General features: G+C 44.3%; 1 protein-coding gene and 1 non-coding gene across 2 annotated transcripts; both read left to right on the top strand.

Moving 5' to 3' along the window:
- The first annotated feature begins 917 nt into the window (after positions 1 to 917).
- arrdc3b (arrestin domain containing 3b) lies at positions 918 to 9,781 on the top strand. The gene is made up of 8 exons (XM_048258867.1): positions 918 to 1,438; positions 3,756 to 3,837; positions 4,145 to 4,292; positions 4,731 to 4,833; positions 5,136 to 5,392; positions 6,287 to 6,449; positions 6,749 to 6,888; positions 7,114 to 9,781. Exons 1-8 carry the CDS (start codon positions 1,159 to 1,161, stop codon positions 7,180 to 7,182), a joined length of 1,242 nt encoding a protein of 413 aa, XP_048114824.1. The 5' UTR covers positions 918 to 1,158; the 3' UTR covers positions 7,183 to 9,781.
- A 3,766-nt stretch (positions 9,782 to 13,547) lies between these two features.
- LOC125305281 lies at positions 13,548 to 13,667 on the top strand. The gene has a single exon (XR_007195374.1). It is a non-coding gene; the product is annotated as a U5 spliceosomal RNA (small nuclear RNA).
- Positions 13,668 to 14,133: the final 466 nt, after the last annotated feature.

The raw sequence follows: 14,133 nt of genomic DNA, 5'->3' as shown, positions 1-14,133 counted from the left end.
GTTTTTGAGGAATTTACAACAAACAACAATCCCTGTTGCCCCCCAACAACACAAACAACAACACAGGCATTGTCACCATACACCTCAGTCAGAGCACAGCTGGCTCAGGTAGCCAATGTTCTCAACTCCTAAGGTGTTTGGCAATGTCTTCCAGACGTCTCCATGGTAAGCCAGTGGAATAAATGGGTAATGTTGCAACAATGCATTGGTGGAAATGTTGCAACCACCATTTTAAAAGGTTAATTAGCTTGATAGATTGATGGAAACACAAAGGAATGTTCCCTGGTGATGTAATGGCCCAATAACAGTTCAAGAAGACTTGTTATTTTTGTCATGCGCACACTTGTGGGTGATAAAGGTAGGTCTACTGCCAGGAAACTTCACTCAAAAACATTGCAGACAGCGCAGTGTGCTGTACCATTTTCCACCGGCAGATGGCATGAAGACGTTGCGAGACAGGAAGATAAATAGAATCACATTTTGTTCAACGATAACATAAGGAAGATGTTATAATATAGACTATAGAGGCTATATGTAGGCTACATTTTACAACAGTTCAATGAGTTCACAGTTCTTATTTAGAATATAGTTCATATCTCATTTTATCTGTTGAATGCCTGTATGCTTGGCTGATACATTTCGCTGTCCAGTCCAGAGTTCAAAATATGTGACCCATATTACAGGCTAAACTTTTGGTCTATAATCTAGCCTAGTGCTGTTTTAATTAAAGTGTTGGGAAAACGTTGGGTGGTTTCCCACCGTCGGCTCAGCTGTGTTCTATATTGCCGACGACGCTCTGCAACTGCAATGCCAACTCCCTTCACCTAATGAAGGCGGAAGGGAGACAAGCGCTTTTGCTTGCGCATGCTCAGATGGGTTGTTTTTTTACCAAACGGGGCTATAAGACGGCAGAGGCACCCTAGTGTAAACCCGTCTGTGAACAGAGACTACTGAGACTAGACGTGTAGATAAAAGCTATCCAGGCTTTTAGGAAAGCCTTGAAAACTAAATGACTTGCCATAGATTATAGCACTGATCCAGCCTGCAGCCTCCCTGCATGGCAAACTTACTTACTGGTCAGTGTTTGAAAGATCACGCTAATGTTGTAGTGAGGTCTGGGTTTTTTTTTTGTAAGATCTGAATTAATTTCTTACCACCATGGTGCTCGGAAAGGTGAAGAGCTTCTTTGTGAGCTACGACTGTCTTAATGACAGCAATGTCCCCGTTTTCGCCAGTGGGGACTCGGTGTCAGGGAGAGTTATCATCGAGGTCACCGGAGAAATTCGGGTGAAATCCTTGAACATCCACGCCAAAGGACTGGCTAAAGTTCGATGGACTGAATCTCGCAATGCTGGATCCAACACTGCCTATACGCAAAATTACACCGAAGAAGTGGAGTATTTAAACCACAGAGACATCCTAATTGGACATGATCGAGGTAAGAATCATTTGAAATTTGTACTTATGTAGCCCAAGTTAGTGCACGTACTGGGCTGTCAGTCAAAGATGCTTCATTCGCTCTGCTTCTGTAGCAGCCTACCATGATGTTGTTGACTGACCTGGAAAGATGGTTATTTATTGTCCACGTTTAGGTTAGTTATTTGACGTCTTATCACGACACTGTAGACAGTAGAACCTATAAATGTAATTCATTAGAAGCAAATTTTGCATTGTATTCTACTGCAAAAGTAGCCTCCACTTCATAAACCACTGCAGAATATCAGAGACCATCAGCAGGGATGCTTGTAACATATAGGCTATGTTAATGAATGGGACTCGGATGAAAAACAACGGGGGGAAAACTGAAATACATGTAGGACTAACATCCTATCAAAACCCACTGAAGAGCTTCGAATTTGATCGAATACGATGAAGAATCGTATGCGGGACCACACCACTGCCCCACCAACATCTCGTCATCATTTGAGATAAAGTCGGTAAAATAAACGTTGTTAGACATAAAAGTTACAATCAGCCAAACGTAGGGTGGTGTTTTAGCACTAAACCTTAAATTATCGGCACAAAAGACACTTTGTAACATGTCGAGAATGTCATTTTTAGATGGTTCCAGTAAGTTTGCACCTTTTGTTAGAAGCGGTTCAAACCTGTTCAGAAACTGGATGGTGGAGAGGGATGGGGGGGGGGCAGTGGGGGAAGCAGACTCTGCACGCTGATTGGCTGAAGTACTCGTGTGTCTTGGATGACCTCATGTCTTTGCAGAAAGTGACAGAGGACTCGGCAACTTTGTTGGCGTATTCATTCCATTGCCTTTGATAGCTTGTTATTGAACATAACAATTAACTAATGCATTGTCATTTCATGTAGCCTGTCAAAATTGATTTGTGTTATGTAAACCACGCAATACAGTTTCATGTTTTCTGCAGCAGCTTAGGTTAGCCTATAACCTAAGAAAACGTCAATATGACTGGATGTTCCAATTTGAATAGGTTTATGTTCAGCATGATGTTCGTGTTGGTCTGGGTTGTGTTATGTATTGTTTTTTGTTAACATCTCTGTATGCAGTTCTTCACCTAACGTTTTTTGTTTGTTCTGGAAACTATTTGTATAAAGACCTGTAAAGGACAATAGGCATGCAAAGGTTCTGAATTTTATATGTCGACATTCGCTTGTGATCAGGAATGATGCTTTCTTTGTAAATTAATGTAAATGTTGGTCTGGTTGGAAGACAGAATCTATGTAGTTGTTGCGGTTGAAGATTAATAAAACAGATTTGATTGGAAACTCAACTTTTTTGTCCTCGTTTTTGATTGATGTGTCCCGTTATTTCTTCTTGCTATTATGGGTTCTGCATGACTTTTAGAAGGGGTTCTCTCATAGCGTTTGGGTCAAATGAATGTGGCTGGCTGAGCTAAGCGGCCGAAACCCATGCAGCAGTACACATGTACCTACAGAGGGGGCTGTACCCAGACAGAGAACATGTTGGGCTGCGCCAACTGAAAGCCGCCTCGTAATGTATGCATGAGGAAATCCGGCTGAGCGAAGCTGCTTGCGCCGGTTTAGTCCGGTCCTCTCTGGCTGGAAGCTGCCTGACTGACAGCCGGGTGGTTGTTTACGGCACTTCTGCTGCCGCTGAGACCATATGGGATTGCTGAGGTGGCAGGAAAAAGACCTAAATAAGGAACAGCCCGAAATAAATTCGAACAATAGAATATGTGTTATACAATTCTCGAAGAAGAGTGTGTTTTAAACTGAAGAAATAAAAGGGGTTTTAGTTTTCAAGGGCTTTGCTTCCTTTGTTCACCACCCTGTGACACAAATCTAGTTATTTGATGGCAATACTTACCAAATCCAGTCTAAGCACACACACACAATTCAATTCACACAAACCAGAAATGTTATTTCATACTGATATTCTTCCAGTGTTTTTGAAAGAAAATATAGTTGATATTCAATGTCACTCCCTTTTGTTAAGATGACTTGTTTTGATTGTATTCTGTTGGGGATGTATTTTATCTTTCTTTTGGATAATAAAATATATTTTCAACTAGGGATGAATATTTGTCAGTTTCTTTGGTTCTCTTTTTAAATATTTCATTGTGACATTGTTTGAAAACAAATTGTGTACTAAGGGAACAAAGTGGAGCTCTCTCTATTTCTTCCTTCTTTTCTTCTCTCTATCTATCTATCTATCTATCTATCTATCTATCTCTCTTGTGTTTTTAGGAGGCTTGAGGTAAAGATTGTTCCAGGTATGGTATGCATGTATTTGGAATTTTCTTTTCCTTTTCTTCCAGATGATGAGAACCCTGAAGAAGGACTGACAACCCTTCACACCGGAAGACACGAGTACCCGTTCAGCTTCGAACTCCCTCAAACGTGAGTCTCTCTCTCTCTCTCTCTCTCTCTCTCTTTCCCTACACATGGTTTTTGTGCCGTTTCTCAGTGAAACATCTTGACTGAAGCTTTTGTTAACCGTGCCACTTTGTACTTCACTTTGGCAACCCATTCATACATGTTTTATCGGGCTCAGAAATGTCCCAATGTAAACATAATTGTAGCCATCCATAAACTCAAACGAGCATGTTTCAGTGATATCCTTTTATTATAGCCGTTTTTCTCTCTCTCTCTCCCCCTCCTCCCTCCCTCCCACTCTCTCTCTCTCTGTCCTTTCTCGCTCTCTCAGGGCCCTGGCCACCTCTTTCGAGGGGAAGCACGGTAGCGTGCGCTACTGGGTGAAGGCAGAGCTGCACAGGCCGTGGCTGTTGCCCATGAAAGTGAAGAAGGAGTTTACTGTCTTCGAGCACATCGACATCAACACTCCGCTCCTGCTGGTGAGACCTCATTCACACCTCATGCCTTACAGGGGACACCGGGGAGAAGGGAGGGGGCAAAAACCACTACTGGATGTTTGTAAAATGGCCTCCCATTGGAACATGGCCACTAAATGGTGTTGATTTTGTTTGATAGTTTAAATTAAACATTTTATACAGTTTTAAATTTGACATGTTATACAGTTTTTTTCCACATACCAGTATCCAAATCTAAACTAAGTACATTTCGATGTTGATGCTTGTGTTGGTTTGACTTATACATTACAGAGGGCTTGTTAAAACATGTTATTTTTGTCTTGATTCTCATACAAAACAATGGCAATATGAGACCACCCCTAAATTCAAGATATTTCACAGTTCTTTCTTTGCATCCTGTGCTTTAATCTGATAGTTCTGTGTTTTCATCTCATGGTTAAATCGGCTGTTTCCCTTCCCTAGTCTCCCCAGGCAGGCACCAAGGACAAGACTCTGTGCTGCTGGTTCTGCACCTCTGGTCCCATCTCCCTAAGTGCCAAAATCGAGAGGAGAGGCTACACTCCTGGTCAGTTTCACTCATCAGTGCTTCTTTAGTTTCTCACAACACCATCATATGCATTAACATTCCATTCCATCACTGCATCTTTAGTCTCTCACAACACGCACAAGGCAATAATATAGGCATATATTATGACTATACACTGAAACACTAAATGCACAGTGACCGATTGTGCTTTGCATAGAGTGTGTACATATTTATATTTAGTGTTCATGTTCTCTAGTTTGTTTTAGTTGTAACACAAAACAGTTGAATTGGATTTGGAAAGGAGGTGAGTGTCTGATGTGTCTTCCTTTGGTCATTTTTAGGCGAGTCGATCCAGATCTTCGCCGAGATCGAGAACTGCTCGTCTCGCGTGGTCGTGCCAAAGGCAGCCATCTACCAAACCCAGACCTTCTATGCCAAAGGGAAAGTGAAGGAGATCAAGCAGCTGATCGCCAACCTGCGGGGAGAGCCTCTGCCCAGTGGGAAGACCGACACCTGGAACGGCAAGATGCTCAAGATTCCGCCAGTCTCACCCTCCATCCTGGACTGCAGCATCATCCGGGTGGAGTACTCGCTCATGGTGAGCCACCTGTTCTACAGTGTGTGTGTGTGTGTGCGCGTGTGTGTGTGTGTGAGATACCTTGGGGGGTGGGGGAGAGGGGTGGGCGTAAAAGTAAAAATACTTGGTTAGAATTCTCACTCAGGGCAAACCTGTTCTAGAACGCCCGTGTGTGTGGAGGTCAGAGAGGGTGTTACTGGTGCAACACCCCCGTGTGTGTGGATGGGGAGGGGGTGAAATATCTGGGTGGAATTCTTGTTCATGGTAGCCCCCTTTTCTAAAACGACCGTTGTTGGTGGGTAGGGGGGTGTTGGTCATAGAGGACGTTACATGGTGCCACCTTCCTGTAAACAGGCTATTTATAAACTGGGCTGAACTGGAATGGAAATTGCGCAGTGGCACTCTCTCTCGCCCCGTTGGCCCATTCCTCCGTGCTGCGCCGCTCCGTGCCGGGCTGCTAAGAGGATCAGGCATTAAATATAGGTTACTGTGTCCTGTTTACCCAACCGGCCTTCCTTCCTCCCCTGTTGCAAGCCCCGTCTCACGCGTCTCGGTGTGGTAATCCCTTCCCTTTAGCATGATGTGGCATCAGTTAGCCATCTCGGGCCAAGATTTATGACTCAATGGAAAATTACTGACCAATGAACACTAGTACTGACTCGGGGGGGAAACACAGGCTTAGCACAGAGTGGAGCTTCTTATCCAAAACCTTTTTTCTGTAAACTGGTCAGCTTTTTTGTTTTCATTGTTGCTGTAGAGTTGCCCATCACAGTAGCCCAAAATGTCACCCAATTTACTGTTGGCGTAATTCAATGTAATCACAAGCGTTAGCATCAGTGTGTTGGCACACAGTTTCTGTGGAGAATCCAACCTCCTAACGGTGTGTGTGTGTGTCTGTTTGTGTGTTGTGCACAGGTGTACGTGGACATCCCAAGAGCCATCAACCTGTCGCTGAGCCTCCCACTGGTCATCGGGACCATCCCCCTGCACCCGTTTGGCAGCAGGACATCCTCCGTCAGCAGTCAGTGCAGCATGGCCATGAGCTGGCTGGGCATGGCACTGCCTGAGAGACCAGAAGGTACGCTCCTGTGCCAGTGTACACACACACACACACACACACACACACACACACACACACACACACACACACTATGCCACACATACACTACGCCACAAGTGCACAAACACACGCTGCGCAGCATACACTTCCACAATCACACGTACATCATCTAGCAAGATGCGCTCAGGTGACATAACCTGTGGTGGAACATACTGTAACATAAATGACCCCCTTATCTTTAAGACCCAGAGTGTTATCTAACGTAACCTAATCTAATCTAATCTAACTCATTGTTATCTAATCTCTCCAACCCCCAGCTCCCCCCAGCTACTCGGAGTGTATCAGCCAAGAGCAGAGACCTAGCCTGGACCTCACGGCGGCACGCGATGAACTGGAGGGTCCGCTGTTCGCCTACATCCAGGAGTTCCGCTTTCAGCCACCACCACTGTACTCCGAGGTAAGAGGAGACTCACCGATGGGAGGGACCATAGAGTGGTCAGCAGAAAAAAATATCTGAAGGAGGCCTTGTCATATCTTAATAAAATAAATACATATTTAATCTTGATCAGTGATTGTGGTTAGATCATTGAGATGTGAGCTTCATTGATGTAGAGTAAGTGATGAGGAGTCCTGAAGAGAACTTGTGTTTAATGTTTTTTTTTTTTTTTCTTTCTTTTGCCAGATTGACCCCAATCCAGAGCCCGGCTGCTGGACCGAGGAGAGGCGTCCGGACTTGTGTCCGTCTCGCTGAAGCGTCCCCTGCTGCCTGTCCAGAGTTGTCAGGCTGTTTTTCTCCTCGAAACTACGACGCCTCCTCTATCTCCACACCCCAGCCCAGCGCGGGCCCAGGGACTCAGAGACCCTGCAGGAGACCAGAGCTTCCCCTACAGAGGCAGCCCAGGAGTCTCCACCCAACCCGAACAAGCCTGCTCGCCCAGCCGAACCCGAACCCGGGCCGGAACCACAACCCGGTCCTTGGCCCGCTCGCAACCGGCTGGCACACGATTAGGCACCTGCTTGCCCATGGAGGGGACTACCCACTGATGGTTTAAACTGTGGCACACGCTGAACGACATATTATTACTATTACTTTACTATTATTTTTTTGTTGTTGCCTGAGCAAAAACTGAAAGAGAAATTGTGCCCTTGTCTCCTCCCTCCCTTCTATGCCCCCTTGTGATCCGCTCCGGATCACCATGGACACCACCAGGCCTGCGTTACGATGCGTTGCGTTGCGCAGGGCAACAGGGTTGGAGACACTCCTCCTGCCTCTGAAAAACGATTTTGCACATCTTGAGTTTTTCTCTTTTTGTTGTCAACGTTGTTCTTGTTGTTTAGCAGCAGGGTTTGTGTGGTTCACTCCTAAAGCGCCACTGTTAGTGCATCCAGTGCCCATACGCTCTAGAACAAGACTTGCGGGCTTTAGGCCGTAGAGCCCAAGTAGAAGTCGATCGGGTTGCGCAAACCGAACGAAAGACAATACAGAGAACAAAAGAAGAGAAAAGACGCTCCAGAGGAGCGCAAAAGAAGAGAAGAGGCTATCTTTTTTTTTTTTTTTGTTGTTTTAAATCGACCAGCTGTCTGACTGACTAGATAAGTAGTAGCCTCTTCGACAGTGTTTTTCTTTTTTATTTCTAGAAGCTTCCCAGCTGGTCGTGGTTGTGTGTGTGTGAAGTGCAGGATGTGTTTGCAGAGCTGAACTGTATGGTCAGGGATCAGAGGGAGGGGGTGAAAAGAGAGAAGGACTCCTTCCTCCTCCTCCTCCTCCTTCTCCTCTTCCTCCTCCTCCTCCTCCTCTTGAGGGGTGTGGGATGAGACACAATCGCGCCCTGTGCCTTTGAGCTGTCCTCGCACACCACGTTGCCTTTCCACAGAGCTCACACACACACACGTGCGCATCACTGTCCCATCAATCTCTCTGTCTCTCTCTCTCTCTCTCTCTCTCTCTCTCTCTCAGGTGTTCTGCTCACTTGCCAAACTTTTAAGACGAGAGGTGACACACGCTCACCCTTTCCCTCTTGCTCGCTCTCTCTCTCTCTCCCTCTCTCTCTCTGTCTCGATCTTAACTGCGCTGTCAGTCAACACAAAAGGCAGGATACCGAGAGAAGTGTCAGGAAAACCCTGCACAAAGATGATGCGAGAGAAAAAAAAAACAAAAACGAATGACATTCCTCTTTTAGTCCTAATTCTCTCGTTACTCGACGAAATGACTCCTACAGATAGTCATGGATGACGTCGAGTCTACGGTGACCCGGACATGAGTTGAACTAGACTGTACCATTAAAGCACAGTTGAATTAAAGCGAAGCGCAGAGCGTGCTCCTCGATGAGTTCTACATTAGTTTTTCACACTCATTCGATGACGCGCAAGACAAGTTGGAGTTTGGCTTTTTCAGCCTTAACTGTAATAAGCACTTTTATTTTGTTATTGTGAGTGTGTGCGAAATTAATCACACCATATGAAAGCATTGCAACTACGCGGGCATGATTTAGTAAAACAAATTAGGTAGACTTTTGTCTTTTTTGTTTATTCATGAAAGTTTACAAGTTGTTTTGTGTGTTTTTTTTTTTTTTTTTTTTTCGTTTTTTATGGTGACCATGTCTATGTGCTTTTTTGATGAACGAAATGTTACTCAAGACAGTGCAGCTCTCTGTTGAGACGATTGGAAGACAAACACATGCCTGCGTGGCCTTGGCACAAATCCTTTTCCTCGATTCAAGCTCTTTGTTGTTAAAGACTACGTGCTTATCAGCCAGGTTTTGTTCTCTGGGTTTTCTCATCAGGCTATTGCAACTCTCAGTCAAAAAAGGGAATAATTATCGTCTCGACAGCATTTATTTTGTGGCTGAAGCCGCGTCCTTTTGCGTTTCTCCTCCCGTGGTCTGCACGCATGCATGGGTTGCCGACTTGCTCACAGGCAGTTTTGTTGTGACAGATGCTTCATTAGCCGCGTGGCTTAGCTCTTTAAGTTACTATGTTGACTTGCACGCCCCTTGAAAGGTCGAGCACGAAAAGCGTGAATGCACTTCTGAATGATATAGCTCCATACATAGGTATATATACACATATCTATGGCTCCATACCTGACGATGACACAAGATTTTGTTTATATTACCTCCCGAGTGTGAATTAAGCTTATTCTAAGTTTTAGAAACAAAAAAAGTGCAATATTATTTTAGTATATATATATATATTTCCACTATTTGTACAGTTTCATATCTTTTTTTTGTTTTGTTTGTTTTCTGCTTAATATTATCATATTTTGTCTGTATTATGCCAGTTGATGAATGTTATGTTACAATTTTGTTCTTGATCTTCCTTGTTTTCAAATAAATAAGCCATTTTTGAAACTCTTGTTGTGTCATTATGTTGTAGGGATGTGGTAGAAATGTGGTACTTTCTCTGTGATGAACCAGTCTGTATCTAAAGTTATCACCCCCAGTCAAGCCTTATACTCAATTACTCAATTGATTAGTGAGAATAGGTAGGGGGTTGGGCCACACATTTTTATTAGTGTTAACAGGATCATACACATTAACATAATCCACATCCTCTTAATAAAATCCCATCGTCAACAACATTAAAAAGCCTCATACGGCTCACTGAATCTTCATACACTCCAGTGAAGTTACTGAATCTTTAGATATTTCAGTGAAGTTACTGAATATTTATACACTCCAGTGAAGTTACTGAATCTCTAGATATTCCAGTGAAGTTAAAGAATCTTTCAATACTTCAGATACTCCACTGAAGTTACAGAATCTTTCGATACTCCAGTGACACACATACACACACACACACACACACACACATATCAGCAGCAGCAGCACACAACAGCTGTCCACAGGCTCAGTTTCAACTCCTCTGTGGTGTGCTTGGAGACTCCTCCCAGGTGTGTGAAGGGACCCACTTTCACAACCAAAGCATGTGGCATCCTAAACACGCCACAACCAAAGCATTTGGCAACCGTCAGACCCTCCCTTCCTGTAGACACCACACGATTTATGATTGTGTTATTATTTACATACAGTTTGTTAATTGCATTAGCACAGGAATGAGGGCACCACATTTTTGTTTTTCTTAACCAGACACAAACAGCTTTAACTTATGTAACTCCCAATCCAAACCAATTTTTTCCATTTGCTATTTGTATCATTCAGCTTTCCGTAGAGCTTCATTCTTTGGACTAAGGCACCTCTTTTGTAGTTTTTTAGATTAAAATATCAACCTCTTTCTGTTTCCAATTTTTGTTTGGTACATTTTAATAGCTTTGATACTTATTTATTAACCTCCCAATAGCTTACAAAGAGCTTGCTGCGCACTTCCTCAACGTACTTTCAGCCTGCCATCTGTTTGTGAACGAACCCGCATGGCAACGCACTCTCAACACGTCACACGCCCAACTCCACTTCCTCTGGATGTTCGCACTGCGATGGCTGTGTCAAAACAAACAGCATGCCTATTTGTCTCGTCTCATCTCGTCTCGTCTCGTCTTTTCCACTCCAGCAGGTGTGCTGAGCTCCTGCCGAGCTCCTGGCCTGAGCATGTGAGGACATAGCACGCGTCCACTACTCTAAATTGAGCCGCTGCATCCATACGGCACCCAAGTCCACTCCACAGCACTATTGTTAAGCAGAAGAGCCTGATCTTCGCTCACTGCCTTGCACAACTGACAGACTGAGAAAGTCATTTGTCCCCAGGGCCATTGAACTGTTCAATGCCAGCCAAGGGAAGAGGGAGAGATAAACTTCTCTGCATAGTCTGTCTGCCTCTTCACCCCTCCATGTTTGGTACTGTCTGTCCACTAGCCACTTGTACCACTGTCTTTATGCCTCACTGTTTTGCGTGCTATATTAGCACATTTAGCACATATGCATAACCCCCTCCATGCCACAGCCGAACTGTGGCCACACTTATACATTTTCTTAAATAGTTAAATATATAGATATATAGACTTTACTTTACTTTATTTCTGCATTGTTGCACTGTTGACTTACTTATTTGCACTATCACCATGACCACTATCACCATTGCACTACCACCATCACTGCAAGTCACTGCAAGCGCCTCTGATTTATTAATCACCACTATGTGGATACTGTTTTTAGAATTGATTTAGATTAAGTGTTAGTATAATTTGTATTTTTGTAATTTGTATTTTAGTATATTTTTATATATTGTATTAAGTGTTAGTATAATTTGTATTTTAGTATATTTAGCATATTCTTTATCTTCTACTGTCCTTACTGCTTAGTTGTGTTTTTATATTATATACTTTAATTACTCTTTCTGCTGTTAAAGAATGTGTTTGTGTTGTATGTATGCTGCTGCTGAGACCTTGAATTTCCCCTGGGGATCAATAAAGTATCTATCTATCTATCTATCTATCTATCTATCTATCTATCTATCTATCTAAGTCACAGTACCAACAACACACACACACACACACACACACACACTCACGCTAAATCAAGCTGCCGCGTCTTGCACCCTTGCCACTGTATCAACAACACACATACACAAACACACACACACACACACAGACACACACTAAATTGAGCCCCCGCGTCCTGCACCCTGGCCACAGCACTGGCCGTAAAATAAGGAAGTGGTGACAGAGGGATCAGCACTCAAAGCCAACCAGGGCCCCAGACATGCAGGCCCCGCATTCTATGGGAAACTGGGACACATTGTGTGGGCCAGTAAAGGCCGAAGTCAAGCACTGCTAGAGTGACACCAACCCCTAGACCCAAACTCCACGTGTGTACTAATTCACTTTTAATTCGTTTTTTAAATAGTTTAATCTAATCAATTCATCTGAGTGTGATTCTGATTCTCTGCAGGAGGAACACACACTGGGCCGCAAATTCCTTGTGTGAACTAACTCACTTAGCCAAATGACCCGGATTCAGATTCTACCTCTGACATGGGCTAGTGTCTGGACACAACGTACGATGATACAGTACTGCTTGAAAGAGACCGCTTGAAAAGAGCTACACGACCACATGCCACATTCCTCTGCTGCCGCGGGTCAGATGGAGAACGGGGTGCACTGGCCACATCTGCCATTGGAGAACCTCTTGCTATTCTGACAAGATTCTGGAACTTTTTAAATGTGGACAGAATTCTAGAAGTTTCAGAATGGAGACAGATTTCTAGAACTCTAGAAATGGAGAATGCTGGGAAGCAGCTGTTTAATCCATAGACTGTATATATAGTCTATGGTTTAATCACTAAAGGGCAGTGACAGGCTGCTTCAGGGCTGGGCGCTCCCCTGTTCCCCTCGAAGGAAATGGCTTTTCCGCTCAACTCTTCACACATCCCTGCAAAGCAGCAGACCCTTGCTCCCCTCACCGGTCAGCCAGATGGTGAGACGGGACAAGGACGGCCTTGTGTCTGTGCGTGCAGACTGGACTCCGAGGCCTTCTGCTGCAGACAGAACAGACACACAGACAGACACACACACACACACACACACACACACACACACACACACACACACAGACAAACAGACACACGCACACACACACATAGACACACACACACACACACACACACACACACACAGACACACACATGGACTCCGAGACCTTTTGCTGCAGCCAGAACAGAGACACTATCTCATGTCTTACGGGAATACTTTTAAACCCCATAGACAAACACACATGCACACATACACACACACACACACACACACACACACACACACACACACACACACACACGGACACGGACATACGGACATGGACACGGACACACACAGATAAAAACTATATAAACACACACACAAACAGACAGACACCCATGGGCAAAATAGGTCACTATTGCAGGGAGATTTCAAGCCCCAGAAGCCCTCTCCTGATGGGGATGGGGGGTGGGGGTCTTGATGGGAGTGTGACCTGACACGACCTGATTCCTTTTTTTAGGGGGGAAATCCGGGGCTGCTTAAAAGCTGTTGCAGTCGCTCATCTGATATCTTAGACTCATCAGTAGGCTCATACGCATCTCATATCCTGCATGTACAGTACAAAGTTATACAAACAGTACCCTTTTTAAGACCACAGATATCAGCCCAGCCTCACAATACAGACACCCCTCCCCATACACACACACATATCGCTCGGGTTTCTCTTCATCTCGTACAAATCTTTCACCTTTTACTAAAGATTTCTGTGGAGGGGTATTTTGGTGGCAGCTGTGCCCTACTGGTTAGTGCCTTGGACTTGTAACCGGAGGGTTGTCAGTTCGAACCCGACCAGTAGGAACGGCTGAAGTGCCCTTGAGCAAGGCACCTAACCCCTCACTGTTCCCCGAGCGCCGCTGTTGTAGCAGGCAGCTCACTGTGCAGGGATTAGTGTGTGCTTCACCTCATTGTGTGTTCACTGTGTGCTGAGTGTGTTTCACTAATTCACGGATTGGGATAAATGCAGTGACCAAATTTCCCTCATGGGATCAAAAGAGTATATACTTATACTTATACACACATGCACACACATAAACACACACACACACACACACACACACACATGAACACATACACACACATAAACACGTAAAAAAGCAACTTCCGCCCCTTTCGTTCGAAAATTCTAAAACAAAGATGTTTTTTAATACTTCAAAGTAACATTTTATAAATGAAACATACATTTTTCAGTAGCCATAGGTGTGTAGATTTGAACAAAATCTACTTTGGTTCTTACCG

Source organism: Alosa alosa, chromosome 12 (assembly GCF_017589495.1).
Source record: "Alosa alosa isolate M-15738 ecotype Scorff River chromosome 12, AALO_Geno_1.1, whole genome shotgun sequence".
NCBI lineage: Eukaryota > Metazoa > Chordata > Actinopteri > Clupeiformes > Clupeidae > Alosa > Alosa alosa.
The sequence above is the reverse complement of the archived record's forward strand: the minus strand, read 5'-3'. Positions and strand labels throughout refer to the sequence as shown.

Coding starts and splice junctions, on each gene's coding strand:
- arrdc3b (XM_048258867.1), top strand. CDS start 1,159: ATGGTGCTCGGAAAGGTGAAGAGCTTCTTTGTGAGCTACGACTGTCTT. Junction 1,439..3,755: donor CCTAATTGGACATGATCGAG/GTAAGAATCATT, acceptor CTTTTCTTCCAG/ATGATGAGAACCCTGAAGAA. Junction 6,450..6,748: donor ACTGCCTGAGAGACCAGAAG/GTACGCTCCTGT, acceptor TCCAACCCCCAG/CTCCCCCCAGCTACTCGGAG.